The 13886-nt window shown below is 42.2% G+C and overlaps 1 protein-coding gene across 1 annotated transcript in view; it reads right to left on the bottom strand.

The window, feature by feature from the left end:
* Nucleotides 1-7740: 7740 nt before the first annotated feature.
* Nucleotides 7741-13886, bottom strand: part of cep295 (centrosomal protein 295) — a 62436-nt gene continuing 56290 nt past the window's right edge. Inside the window, exons 25-29 of the mRNA XM_042334217.1 lie at nt 12908-13028; nt 12284-12487; nt 10673-10775; nt 9628-9727; nt 7741-8117 (exon numbers count right to left, since the gene is read on the bottom strand). Coding sequence (XP_042190151.1) covers nt 8079-8117; nt 9628-9727; nt 10673-10775; nt 12284-12487; nt 12908-13028 — 567 coding nt within the window. The 3' untranslated portion in view covers nt 7741-8078. The remainder of the gene's footprint in view (nt 8118-9627; nt 9728-10672; nt 10776-12283; nt 12488-12907; nt 13029-13886) is intronic.

The following is a 13886-nucleotide window of genomic DNA, read 5'->3' on the forward strand; positions in this document are numbered from 1 at the left end:
CAAAATTATATTTGTATAGCGCCTTTTACATCGGGAGGACGTCTCAAGGCACTGGACAAGGGGGGAGAGTCTGGGGGAGAGTCTGGGGGGGGGGGAGTCTGGGGGGAGTCTGGCGGGGGAGAGTCTGGGGGGTGTGTCTGGGGGAGTCTGGGGGGAGTCTGGGGGGAGTCTGGGGGGGGGTGTCTGGGGGAGGGTCTGGCGGAGAGAGTCTGGGGGGGGGGGGTCTGGGGAGAGAGTCTGGGGGGGGGGAGAGTCTGGGGGGAGAGTCTGGGGGGGGTGGAGAGTCTGGGGGGAGAGAGTCTGGGGGAGAGGTCTGGGGGAGAGGTCTGGGGGGGGAGAGAGTCTGGGGGAGAGAGAGTCTGGGGGAGAGAGAGTCTGGGGGGGAGAGTCTGGGGGAGAGAGAGTCTGGGGGGAGAGGTCTGGGGAGAGAGTCTGGGGGAGAGTCTGGGGGAGAGAGTCTGGGGGGGAGAGTCTGGGGGGGGAAGAGTCTGCAGAGAGAGTCGGGGGGGGGGGTGTCTGGGGGAGAGTCTGGGGGGAGCCTGGCGGGGGGACGGGAAGAGTCGGGGGGGATGGGGGAGGAGAGTCGGGGGGATGGGGGAGAGTCGGGGGGATGGGGGGGGAGAGTCGGGGGGATGGGGGAGGAGAGTCGGGGGGGTGCGTTATTATGGTCACAGCAGGTCTTCAAATTGTGATCTAAAAAAGGGGAAAGAATGGGCAAGACGGAGGGATTGGGTTAGTGTTCTTCCCAAAGCTTCCGGGCCCTGAAAGTGGCTGAAAGCGCAGATGCCAAACCCTCCCTACAGTCAGATTACACAAAACATATTGGATGTTTTTAACCTTCCTTCCCCCCCCCCTTACCCCAGAAATTGTAAATGCATGCAGAACGGTCTGGAAATGTTTGAAAGTGTTTAAAGGAAGTTCTCCTGTTGTTATCGGACGACAACGATGACAACAAGCTGGATTTATAAAGTGCCTTTCAGGAGGACTTCAGGTTCCTGGATCATTGGGCCCAGTTCTGGGGCTGTTGGGACCTGTACAAGGTGGATGGGTTACACCTGAACAGAACTGGGAACAACGTCCTCGCAGGGAGGTCAAATAGTGCTGGGGGGGAGGGAATCAGGATGTAGCATTGGAGAGGACAAACAAGTTACATAGAGGGCCGGGAGAGACGAAATAGCAATGTAATCAGGAGTAATCCAGAAACAGAAGGGATTAGATGGGGGAGAATTGCAGATCAAGCTAAATTGGTCTTGGAGTGCATGTGCATAAATGCACGGAGTGTGACAAATAAGATTGGTGAGCTGCAGGCTGAAGTTGCCACATACGGTTATGATGTAGTGGCAATAACGGAAACCTGGCTCAAATAAGGGCAGGAATGGGAGCTGAATATTCCTGGCTACAATGTATTCAGGAGGGATAGGGGAGGAAAAAAAGGAGGGGTGGGCAATATTGATTAAAGATTTCAGAATGATGCAAAAGCAATAGAGTAGTGATTCAATTATCCTAACAGCTTGGCAAAATAAGAGTGTAAAGGGCAAGGAGGGGAAGAATTCCTGAAATGTGTGCAGGATGACTTTCTTGATCAATATGTTTCCAGCCCAACGAGGAAGAAAGCAGTGCTGGATCTAATTCTGGGGAATGAAGTGGGGCAAGTGGAGCAGATTTCAGTAGGAGAGCATCTGGACAACAGTGATCACAACATGATTAGGTTTAGAGTACTTATGGAAAGGGACAAGGTCAAAGGTGAAGATACTCAACTGGAAGAAGGCTAATTTCAGTGAGTTAAAAAGGGACCCCTTGGACTGGAAAGAAGGATAGGCAGGTAAAACAGCTAACGAGCAATGGGAAGCCTTCAAGGAGTTGATAGTTTGGGGACAGAACAAATATATTACCGCAAAGGGGAAAGGTAGGGCATCCAAATCTCCCTGGATGAATCAGGAAATTGGGATTAAAATAACAGATGATAAATGTCAGGTTAAAATACAGAGAGGAAATCTTCTTGTGGAGACAGAGGGCATAGCTGACGTACTGAATGCATACTTTGTATCTGTCTTCACGAAAGAAAAGGATGCAGCCAATGCCACAGTATCGGAGAAGAGGGTAGAGAAATTGGTTAACAATAAACTGAGTGGAGGTACTAAAAAGGTTGACGGTGCTGAAGGTAGATAGGTCACCCGGTCTGGACGGTATGCATCCTAGCTTACTGAAGGAAGAAAGGGTGGAAATAACGGAGGTTCTGGCCACAATCTTTCAATCCTCCTTGGACACTGGGGTGGTGCCAGAGGTTTAGAGGGTTGCAAATGTTACTCCCCTGTACAAAAAGCTGTAGGAGAAACCCGTGAACTACAGGCCAGTCAACCTAACGTCAGTAGTGGGGAAATGTTTGTAGATCATAATCTGGGACAAAAAAAAATTTGCTTAGAAAAATATAGGGTAATTAATGACAGCCAACACAGATTTGTTAAAGGCAAATCAGGTCTAACAAACTTGACAGTTTTTTGATGAAGTAACCGAGACGGAGGATGAAGGTAGTGCAGTTGATGTAGTTTATATGGATTTTCAAAATGTTTTGACTTTCAAGTCAAATTTTCAAGATTTGTTATCGAATCGGCTTCCATCAGGAGTCCAGGGAGGGGGGTGAGTTAGAGGGTTTCCAGGATGGAGGTCCAGAGGGAAGGGTCAGAAAAGCTGAAGGCCTGATCACCGAAGTGGGGTGAGTAGAGTGGGGGACATGGAGAAAAGGTACGGGGTTAGGAAAGAGGTGCCACGCGCACCGGGACAGAGATGACAGGTTGCTGCTTTACAGCACAACTTGGCCACTTTGTAGATATAAAAACAGTACGAGCACAGTAGTCAACACTCTTGGCCAGGGGTCTCCAACCAGTCAGTTGCTGCTAGGTGGTGCAATCGCACATTATGAAAAAGACAAAAGGAGCGATAAGAACGATGTAGTTATTTAGTCCAATTTAAAACAAAGCCAGGTGCAAAGTATTTCATGCATCTCGAAATGCACGATATACTTTGTGTGGTTGGAGACCGCTGCTCTAGATGGATTGGAGAAGGAGAGAAAATTTTGCAACAACAAATTGCATTTTTGATGAGCTCCACTGACTCCCCAGAGCATCAAGTACTCACATTTAACGCCTTCCAGAGTTTTGTCCCATCCTATCTCTGGGGCCTTCTTAAACCCTACTGACCCGTTTGCTCATTCCGCTCAGCAGGAACTGGCCTGCTTCACGCTCTTCCCCACCCCCCTCCATCAGCAGTGATCAGGCTTTCAACTCATCTGCTCCCGCTCCCTGGAATTCTAACCCAGAATTCCTTTGTCTTACCCTTTCCCTTCTTCAAGGACCATCTCAAGACCTTCCTATTTGATCGCGCCTTCGGTAATGTCCCCTCATTGATAATCACCCCTCCTGAATTGAACTTCCAACTCAGGTGCAAACACTCGACTATCTACTGCCTTGGAATGTCCTCCCAATGTTTGGCGATTATTACAATATTTCCAAGGTGAAATATTAAAAGAAACTAATTTTTGCAAGTAAAATAAAAATAATAATCCTTGCATTTGATATACCACCTTACGTTGTCAAGAAGTCGCAAAGTGTTTCAAAGGATATACTCATGTGTAGTATTATATATATACACACATGCACAGAGTATGCATACTATATAATATATACAATATATATCTCTGGTATATATACTGGATATATATTATATATTCAGTATATATATATATTGCTTTACATTTGATATGTCATGTCAGGGGACGCTCAATGCACTTCACAAGACTTACTATAAAGTCGAGTGACTTTATTTTGTAGGTTAAAGTTATGAAGTGTAGATTTTAAAAAGACATGGCAGAAAAAGATGACCAAGGTGGGTAACAAAAGATGTGCAGCCTTCCCCTTTGTTTCTCACACCAAGTGGTCCTACCTAAATCACACACGAAAATCAAAGGATTTCGAGTTAAAGGAAATCCCTCCGTCCACGATCTCAGAACCCTGAAGAACTATTTAGATGTTATCTTATAACGCCAATCTTAACCTGCCTTGGGACCTTACTGTCATTGAACAACAACAACTTGTATTTATATGGCGCTCTTCATGTGTGATAGCGTCACGGAATCTTGACCCCGAGCCAGGAGAGGGAGGTGACCGTAAGCATGATCAAAAAAAGTCCTTGGGGGGATTTTAAGGTGGGGAGGGAGTAGGCAAGGTAGAGGGATTGAGGGAGGGAGTTCCAGAACTTTGGGGCGTAGTGGCTGAAACCACAGCCACCAAATAGATAAGAATGAGCTTTTCCCCCTTCTCAGTATGGTCCCAAAAGATAATGCGTAAGAAAAAATTGGGGCCCACAATTGAGATTGATGCCTCTTGTATATTCCAATCAATACCTTCATAGATCCGCTTGAGCCGTCCACAATACTGCACCTAAAGGCACTCTCAATCATCTCTTACTGAGTGAGCCAGACTTCAAGAACGGTGAGCGCAGTGCACAAAATCCCCAGGTAAGTGCCAAGAACACAATGTCTTCAACAAACGGAAGCATTGCAATTTTGTCATAAATGTTATCCAATACATCAAATATGGTGGGTGACAGTAGACATTAGCCTTGTCCTATCCTTTCAAGAGGGATAGGAACAGTGAGTCTCCCATCAAACCTGACACTGAACCTGGAATGGAATTCACATTCTGAACAAAATTCAGAATTTGGTCATATTCTCACAACTTCTAGTTTTGTCATGAAGGCTTTGCAAGGCACAAATCAATGAACATTGTGCAATGTAAGTGGGTTTCCCCTGGGCTTTACAAGGTTCCACAATCATAAAGCAACAACCCTCCACACACTCCTCACAAGAAAAGAATCTAGCCTGTTCTTTCCTGATCAAATCACAGGCCTCCAATATATGTGCAGCAAGTACCTGAAGCACCACCATAAGAGCACTGAAATTCATAGATTTTATAGAATGTTACGGCACAGGAGGCCATTCGGCCCATCGAGTCTGTGCCGGCTCTTTGACAGAGCAAGTCACTTTCACTAACCCCAATCACCCCTTTCTCCCCATAACCCTGCAAACCTGTCTTCCCCAGATACCAATCCAGTGAAATTCCTCAGTAGTTCTTTCTCAGTAGGGTCACCCTTCTTTTGGATACCACAATTGCACTCAAACACAGACACTGTGAGTCCGTCTCAAAGAGAATCCTAATTAGTGGCCTTAGAAGGGAATCTCCAAGGGGAGGCTGATGGTGCTTGGCATTGATCTGTAGTACCCTCACCATTCTCCACCCCTTCCCTTGAAGCAACTCAGTTTTAATACTGACTGCACCTACTACCTTACCATTAGCAAGGCAATGCTGGCTGGAGTCCTCCCAGCAGAGTGGATCATTAAGGCTTTCAATCTGTTCATCTCCTGTGAGCTTGTCTACCTTCAGTGCAGATGGATCTCTATGGCTGATTGGGTCAGATGCCAACTAAAAGGGATCCTCATGGATTTGTTATTGAACATTAGACATATCTAAGAGTGCCACCAGCCCAGAGGGACCTTCCAGCCATAACAAACGACAAATTTCAGCCAGGAAAAGATTTTGGATAGCTCGTATGCAGTTGCAATCCCTTATGAAGTGATGGAATTGATCCTGCTGCATTTTCACAAATAACCTTCCCAGACTCATGCCATGGTTGGTCGTGAATTCCCTTTACAGCAGTTCTCGCTTGCTCTGATGAGGCTTCTGGTACCGCTTTAAAAGCCTTCTGCTTTTACCCAATACAAGTTTACATTTATATAGGCCTTTCACTGTGGGAGGAAATCGCAAGGTACTGGATAGTCCAGTCTTTCAACCAAGGGGGGGGGGCTGAGGGGGAAATATGGCCGAAAGTGCCAGAGAAAGCTTTTGAGGTGGATCGTGAAGGTGAGTGAAGGGGCAAGTTGAAGGGACTCCAGGCTGAAGCTAGAGAATGGAGGCTGATATGCTGAAAGACCAACCACCGATGGTGGGGCCAGAAGGCTGGGAGCCGTGAAGCAGGCTCTCTCTACTCAGCAGTTCGCTGAGTGGAGAGAGCGGTTGAGTTGGTAGGGGTTGAGGAGGTAAGGGGGCAGAGGCAGCAGATAAAGAGGACGTCGTTTGTGACTTTATAATAATAATAATCCTTGCATTTGATATAGCGCTTTTCACGTCGGGAGGATGTCCCAAAGCGCTTCACAGAACACACTGTAAAGTGAATTGACTGTGTAATTGTGGGCGAACGCGGCAGCCAATTGCGCACAGCAATGTCCCACAAACAGTCGTAGATTGAAAATGACCAATTTTTATTATTGTTTTTGGTTTTGGAGGGATTATTATTAGGCGTGTGGAGTAAGGAAACTTGCCCAAGGTTTCACCCGCCTGGAATTGAACTCGGGTCTCTCGCTTGCAAAGCGAGCGCTTTAACCACTGAGCTACAGGACTCCACTTTGACAAATGCCGTCTCTGTGCTGTGGGCGGCAACTTGGATTGATATAGCGCCCTCCACGCTGGACGGCGTCTCAAAGCGCTTCACAGTAACGGATCCCAGCGCCGAGCCAGGGGGAGGGGAAGGAAGGTGACCAAAGGCACGGTCGAAAAGAAAGGTCTTCAGCAGAGACCTAAAAATGGGAAGGGAGGGAGCAAGATGGAGGGCGTGAGGAAGGCAATTCCAGAGCCCTGGGGCATAGTGGCTGAAGGCACGGCCGCCGAGGGTGGAGCGGCGGAATCGGAGGAGGCCAGAGCCGGAGGAACGAAGGCAGGGTGAAAACCAGACTGAAGGGGCTCGAGGAGGGAGGTGTGACCTAAGTTGAACTGCAACAATGCATTCCAGGACTTTATCATGGAAGGGTAGGTTGGAAATGGGACAGTAGTGTGAGAGATTAGAGGAATCAAGGGTGGGTTTTTTGAGGAAAAGTGTGATAACAGTGGTTTTCAAGGGGAGTAGAACAGAGCCTAAGGAGAGAGACTGGTTGACCTTGTCGGCCAGCAAGGGGAGAGGAGGGGAGTTGAGTGATTAGCAGCTGAGTGGTGAGGCGGTCGAGGCAGCAGATTGTGAACTTCATGCGGGTGATTTTGGTTGAAAGGAAGGAGGGAGAAATTGGGGCAAAGGAGTGTAAGGAGGGGGCAGTGGCAGTAGCCAGTGCGGAGGAAGAAGGTGGTGTGGATTGCCTGGGTGGGTTGGTGGGAGAGACGATGCAGCCAAGCGGATGTTTTCAATCTTTGAGGCGAAGAAGTCTAGGACCTCTGCGCACTTGGCGTTTGATGTGAGGATAGAGGGAGCTTGAGGGTGTGCACAGAGGAGGGGAAGAACAGTGGAAAACTGTGTCTTTGGGTTGTTTTTGGCCTCCAGGATGACTTTGGAGTATCAGTTCTCGCCTGTGTAGGTGCAGAGGTGCTTGAGCCACAGATAACGGTGAATCGTGAGGCCGGATTTCTGCCATCTGCGCTGCAGTATTTTGCCTTTTGGCTGATGCTTTAGTTTGCTTACAACTTCAGCTACAGAACAATAACTCGCATTTATAGAGTGCCCTTCAGGTGGGAGAGTCTTTTAGAAGCAGGAAAGTCCTTGGTTTCTCATCAATTGTCATATCCAGAGAAAATACAGTGAATCAATGTATGACTTACTGTATTTGCATTTTTACAATAGAACACCAATCATAATTCACAATTATTCCATGCACAAGGTTGGAAAAATGTGTTAAACGTGTCTGAAAAACCTAAAACTGACTAGTTTACAAAATTATTCTATATGAGCAATTACATTTTTTGCAAATTTACATAAAATTTTATTTTATACAAACTGACAATCCACTAAAATGTATATATTATGAAACCCAGTTTATAAATACCTAAAATTCACTGATTTAGTTACAAAATTTGAAAATAAATTCTGAAAATAAGGTATAAGCTATCCTGTTTAAATGAAAAAATCTGAAGAAAGTGGTTTTACGTTACAAACAAGTTACTTCAAACACACTGTAACGAGTCTACAGACTAATACAATTGAAACAAAGCCAAAAATGATTGTTGCTTCGGTAGAACAGCCACTGCAAACAGATACTGTAATGATCACCGATGTTTTTTGGCTCTTAATTTTTCTAGTGTTTTCTGTGGAAAAAGAGGGTTGAATTTGAGTTTTTTTTGTACACAGTTCATTTAAAACTTAATAACAACATACAAAGTGCTATAAAAACATTAATTCTAAACCCTTTTATCTTCAAATATGAATAATAAATAATCTTTGCATTTGATATAGCACCTTTCATAAAGTTGTGTGAAGTGTATTTGTAGGCAAGTACAGCAGCCAATTTTCACAGCAACATCCCACAAACAGCCATGAAAAGAATGACAAATTTATCTTGGACAAGACACCATGAGAAATGCTCCTTCCTTCTCAAACTGCATTCCCATCAGCCTGAACTATGACCTCACATTCCCAACGTCATTCATCTTCGGTTGAGAGTGGGGTAAAATGAACTGGCTCCAAGTCCATTGCCAAAACTGGTTTAGAACTCACTCTTAAGAGATTCATGAACCACATTGGAGGTGAAATTGCTGTTTATCATCCAGAATACCAAGAGAGGAAGTCACTGTTTGAAGGATGACTGGCACACTCTGCTACCACAGTTTGGGGTCAGTCAAGTTTCATTAAATTAGATTAAGGCCCAGTTGTTTGTCTCTGCCAACTTCCCTTTTTCCTTCAACTGGGGAACAATTATACAGAAGTTGTCTGTCATTCAAGTTGCCATTATCCAAGCCGACATAGCAGGTTTGCATCTACAGTTTACATCACAACTGAACTCAGTTTTCACACATTCAAATTCACACAACATTCACTGTGTAGCAGAGATGTCTGGATAATTATAAGGAACCATAAAACTCATTTGCCCTCCATAACCAGAAGTGATGATATCAATTGTACTGCCACAACTTCCATCCTGGCTTAGCTTCTCTCAGTTACGTATTTAAAATCAAGTAAGCAACCAAATAATGATGACCCAGATCTTAATTTAGAACACCAATTTTAAGATTTTTTTGCAAAAGTTTTCCACTTGCAGTAACTGACAGCATCAATTCAAACCTTCTGATCCTTCTGGCGATATAAAAAAATAATTTGGTCACTTAATCCAGTGTTTGTGGGACACTGCTGTGCGCAATTGGCTTCCGGGTTTCGCCCACAAAATATACAGCCAATTCTCCTTACAGTATATTCTGTGAAGCGCTTTGAGATGTCTCAAAGACGTGATAAGGCATGGAGTCCTGTAGCTCAGTGGTTGGAGCACTCGCTTTGCAAGTGAGAGACCCGAGTTCAATTCCAGGCAGGGCGAAACCTTGGGCAAGTTTCCTTACTCCACACGCCTAATAATAATCCCTCCAGAACCAAAAACAATAATAAATTGGTCATTTTCAATCTATGACTGTTTGTGGGACATTGCTGTGCGCAATTGGCTGCCGTGTTCGCCCACAAATGTGTGTTCTGTGAAGCGCTTTGGGACGTCCTCCCGACGTGAAAAGCGCTATATCAAATGCAAGGATTATTATTATTATAAGGCACTATATCAAATGCGAGGACTATTCTTATTATATGGGCTATGCTGTAGCATTAACAAAAACATACTTTTTGGAATTCCTTTGCCTTTTTTCGGTTTCTGGAATTCATTGCACATCTCATCACCTCCTCATTCCTGTTTTTGACCTCACTTAGTTGACTGTAGAGTCTAGTAAGTAAAGCAGAAATACAGATCTGTTACTTAATTAAAATCAAGTAAACAATGAAGACCCAGATCTTAATTTAGAACACCATTTTTAAGATTTTCTTGCAAAAGTTAGAATTTTTCCACTTGCAGTAACTGGGAGCAGCAGTACCAAAAAAAGGGTTAGTTTTATTTTAAATACACACAGAAATATAAACAACATTCTAAAAATGGGCCCAATCATCCATCCTTTCATTCTTCAGGCCCTTCAGTTATTTAGTCTGTTCTAGTTGTCTCAATGAATATCTTCCGGGTGGGTGGGAGGTTGGAATCCCGTTGGAGCTGACTGGCTCCAGCGTGACATGCTTGACAATGGAACGTTAGGAGTCGAGTCAACCCTTTGCAGCGTTGGCCGGCGTCTGATTCCCGAGCCTGGCTGGTCCTCATAACTCAAAGGCAGCCCAAGCAGCGTGGCTCATTGGTACGACTTGGGGGGCAGTGATGGTCCTAGCTGAACAAGTAGTGCTCATCCAACTCCAGCAATACCCCAATTAGGCAGGGATGTATCCTTCCATGGAGGAAATGCACATTCCATTTCAAAACGCAGGAATTTCTATGTGCAGTTAGGTATACATGGAACTCTGGGTTGGATACTCTGCCACATGTGGATACCCATCACCAAGCTGACCAAAACAAAATCAGCAATATCCCACAAACAGCCATGTGGTTAATAACCAATTTAACTGGAGGATCATCAGCCAGGACACCAGGAAAAACTCCCTTATCTTTTCAAATAGTGCAATAGGTTATTTAGCATCCACCTGGAGAGGCAGGCAGGACCTCAATTTTAAGGCTCATCTGAAGGACTTGGCGTACAAGTTTCCCAGAAAGTCTGATGCACTGGTATCCAGACAGGTTTTATAATGTGAATACTTCAATAAATAGGCATCTGCGCCAGTTTTACTACACCTGAGTGTTCTTTGACGCATCTCTATTTCTGCAGTTTTTCTGTCCTCTGGAGTTGAAACTTTCACTTCTCCCACCATCTTTAGTTGAATTGTCATTGATGGTGCTGGTTAGTACAGAAACGAGAAATAACTCAGTCAACCAAGCCAGCTGAGGCCATAGATCAGTTTTCACAGAGGATTAATTCGTCATTTTAAATATTTCAATACTTACGTTGATTGTTTGAATAATTACATTCGGCACATATCACACAACTATTGGGTAATATCTTCTTAGATCAAAATAATAATTCTTGCATTTGATTATAGCACCTTATTACGTCTTTTAAACTTCTCAAAGCACTTCCCAGAATATACTGTAAAGTCTAGTGACTGTATATTTTCTGGGTAAAACGTGGCAGCCAATTGAGCACAGCAGTGTCCCAAAAACAGTCATGGATTGAAGTGACCAATTTATTATTATTTTTTTGAAGGAATTATTCATTACCCCCAGAAAAGCAATCCACCAATCGACTAAAAAACAGGCTTCTACTTACTGATAGGTAAACAGAAATGTGTGGAGTAAGGAAACATGCCCAACTTTTTGCCCTGCTGGGAATTGAACCGAGGTTCTCTCGCTTGTAAGGCAATTGCTCTAACCACTGAGCTGCAGGACTCCATACATTTGATATGCACTGAACTTTGATTTGTTTTTACAAAGTTTTAGATCATCAATTTTTAATGGCAGCTCATATTTGTTTTATGTGCTGTGGACACGCAACTTTTAAACTACTGTATTTTGAAATTCATTACTTAAGAGACTGCCAGCAACTGAGAAATATATTTTTGCAATTAAGTTACAAGGAAAGGGTCAGGATCATTTACTGCAAAAAAGGCCAACATTATAATTAGAAAACCATCTTCATATAGAATGGAGCAAAACCAATTATATTGAATTTACATAATTCTCACTAAAATTTCCATGACTATAAATTTACTTTAATCATTTTTCTGATCTGCTGACATGATCAACCAGAGCTGAAAAGTACTGTCTGAAAAGTACACAATCAACTCCTATATATTTCACACTGTTTTTTATGAACCCCAAAGACTCCGTCTACATCACTGTTGGTTTGTAATAAGAGGTTTTGGAAAAGGCAACGTTCTTATAAATTTCTCTTTCATTATTAATCCCAATTTTATTTATGCAAACTCTTACCATTTCCCTTTCTTTAGAAAAGTGTCTAATAAATCTATTCATATTTTTTGCTTCAAAGGCAACATTCTTTGCACCAGTCTATTGCTTATTTTGTATTAAAGAGTTATTTAATTTCCCTTCTTATTCCTCACCACCCGAAATTAAAATACAATACCATTTTTTTCACCAGCAAAATACAGTCAATCCACTTTACAATATATTCTGTGAAGCCCTTTGAGATGGCTCAATGACATAATAAGGCACTATATCAAATGCAAGGATTATTATTACTTTTCTTATACCCTTGTTTCAACATAATAATATCCCATAAAGGAACTTTGCAAGAATCAAGAAGATGGATTTAATTGAAAGCTCCGCAATATATTGTGAATTAGGAAGGTAAAACAAATCCATTTAAAAAAAAGTGCACTTTCTTACCAGATAGCAAAGGTTGGTCCTGATGTACAGGGTTTTTTTCCGCTCTTGGTTTCAGAAATGAGTGAACAGATTGTACGGGTTCAGATCTTACTTTCCCTTTTAAGTCTTCCAACCGTTTAGTAGAGTTTGCAATAAACTTTTGTTTTTTCTTCAGAATTTCTTTATTGAAAATCTTATGAGATGAATCAAACTCAATTACCATAACTGGGAAGAAAAAAAGCTAATTATTCCAACTATTGGACAACATAATGGTGTCAAAGGTGCAAAATTGAACTTTAATACTAGTACTAAATTGCATGTAAACTCAGATGTAGCACTATTGAAAGCTACACTTTTGGCCACCTTTTCCCCCTCCTGAACCCTAGTTTGATCACCCGACCAGCATAGTTAAGCACTTTGAGACGTCCTCCCAACATGAAAGACACTATAAAAATATAAATTTTAATATTGGTTTCACTGGAGAGATGCTACAATAGTCCTAAAAACACTGATACTGAAAGAGATTCTTTATGGAACTGCTTCTCAGCAAAATGTTTAAATTTAGAATTCAAGGTTACATTTTAGCAGCAGAAAACAAAAGGTGTCAATGTATTTGATTTACCAAATTAAATACCATTTCAGTACCTGTTGAAGATCTTTGAGATGAAGACTGGTTGTCATTTGGACTAGAATTTGAAACTGGTAACTTCTGTGAGAGAGAATTGTTGTCATTGGTCATCTCAGTTAATGCCTGGAATTCCTTTACCTAGATTAAAAATAATTATTCAACTCTAAATGACTCATATATACCAACAGCATCTAAATAACAAAATTATAATAGCTGTTTGCTAAAGAAATAGGAGATGAAAAAACAGAATTTATTTAGTACAATGGTGAAAGTACTTTCGAGGATTGCTGGGTTTGGTAAATTAAATCTTTTCAATGGTGTTAAACTGTCAAATGATTATTATATGATCAATTTATAAATAATAGTTCAAACTAGCCTTAGAATTTGATATTTATGCATAACTGGGGTTTGGAATTTGCTCCATCTATTTCCTTTCAGTTTATCCAAATGAATTAAGTCATCATAGCTGATTCACAGATCACAATAAAACTAGCAATGCATTTCTGTATTGAACCTTTATTACAAACGGGATTTATACACTTAATCCAAAAGGCAAAATGGGCTCAAATATATAATCAGTCCACGTAATTTAATGATTTACAGTGCGCTATTTTCCAGCTCAGCATCTTTTAAAAGCAACATGATATTCTAATTATTTTATACAACTGTGGCTTTCATGGTATTGATTTAAAAAGACTACATATTATAACACTGGAAAAATTTGATTTATTAATGTATTCTGATTATTATTTACATATACAGTAGAATCATCTTAATAATGTATATAAAAACATGTATGTTATACAAACAAAAGGAACTTTTCATTACCTAGGAATGAATGTTTACAAGTTGTCCAGTGAATGAAAATATTTGAAGTCTCCCAACTCTCCAAATTATCTCCAATCAGTCTTTTACAATAACTTGGCATTTTAGGGCATCAATATTATCCCAATAGTTCTTTTTCTCTTGTGCATTGATTTTTCTCTCATGCACTGT

This window comes from Callorhinchus milii, unplaced genomic scaffold (assembly GCF_018977255.1).
Source record: "Callorhinchus milii isolate IMCB2004 unplaced genomic scaffold, IMCB_Cmil_1.0 Scaffold4, whole genome shotgun sequence".
Taxonomy (NCBI): domain Eukaryota; kingdom Metazoa; phylum Chordata; class Chondrichthyes; order Chimaeriformes; family Callorhinchidae; genus Callorhinchus; species Callorhinchus milii.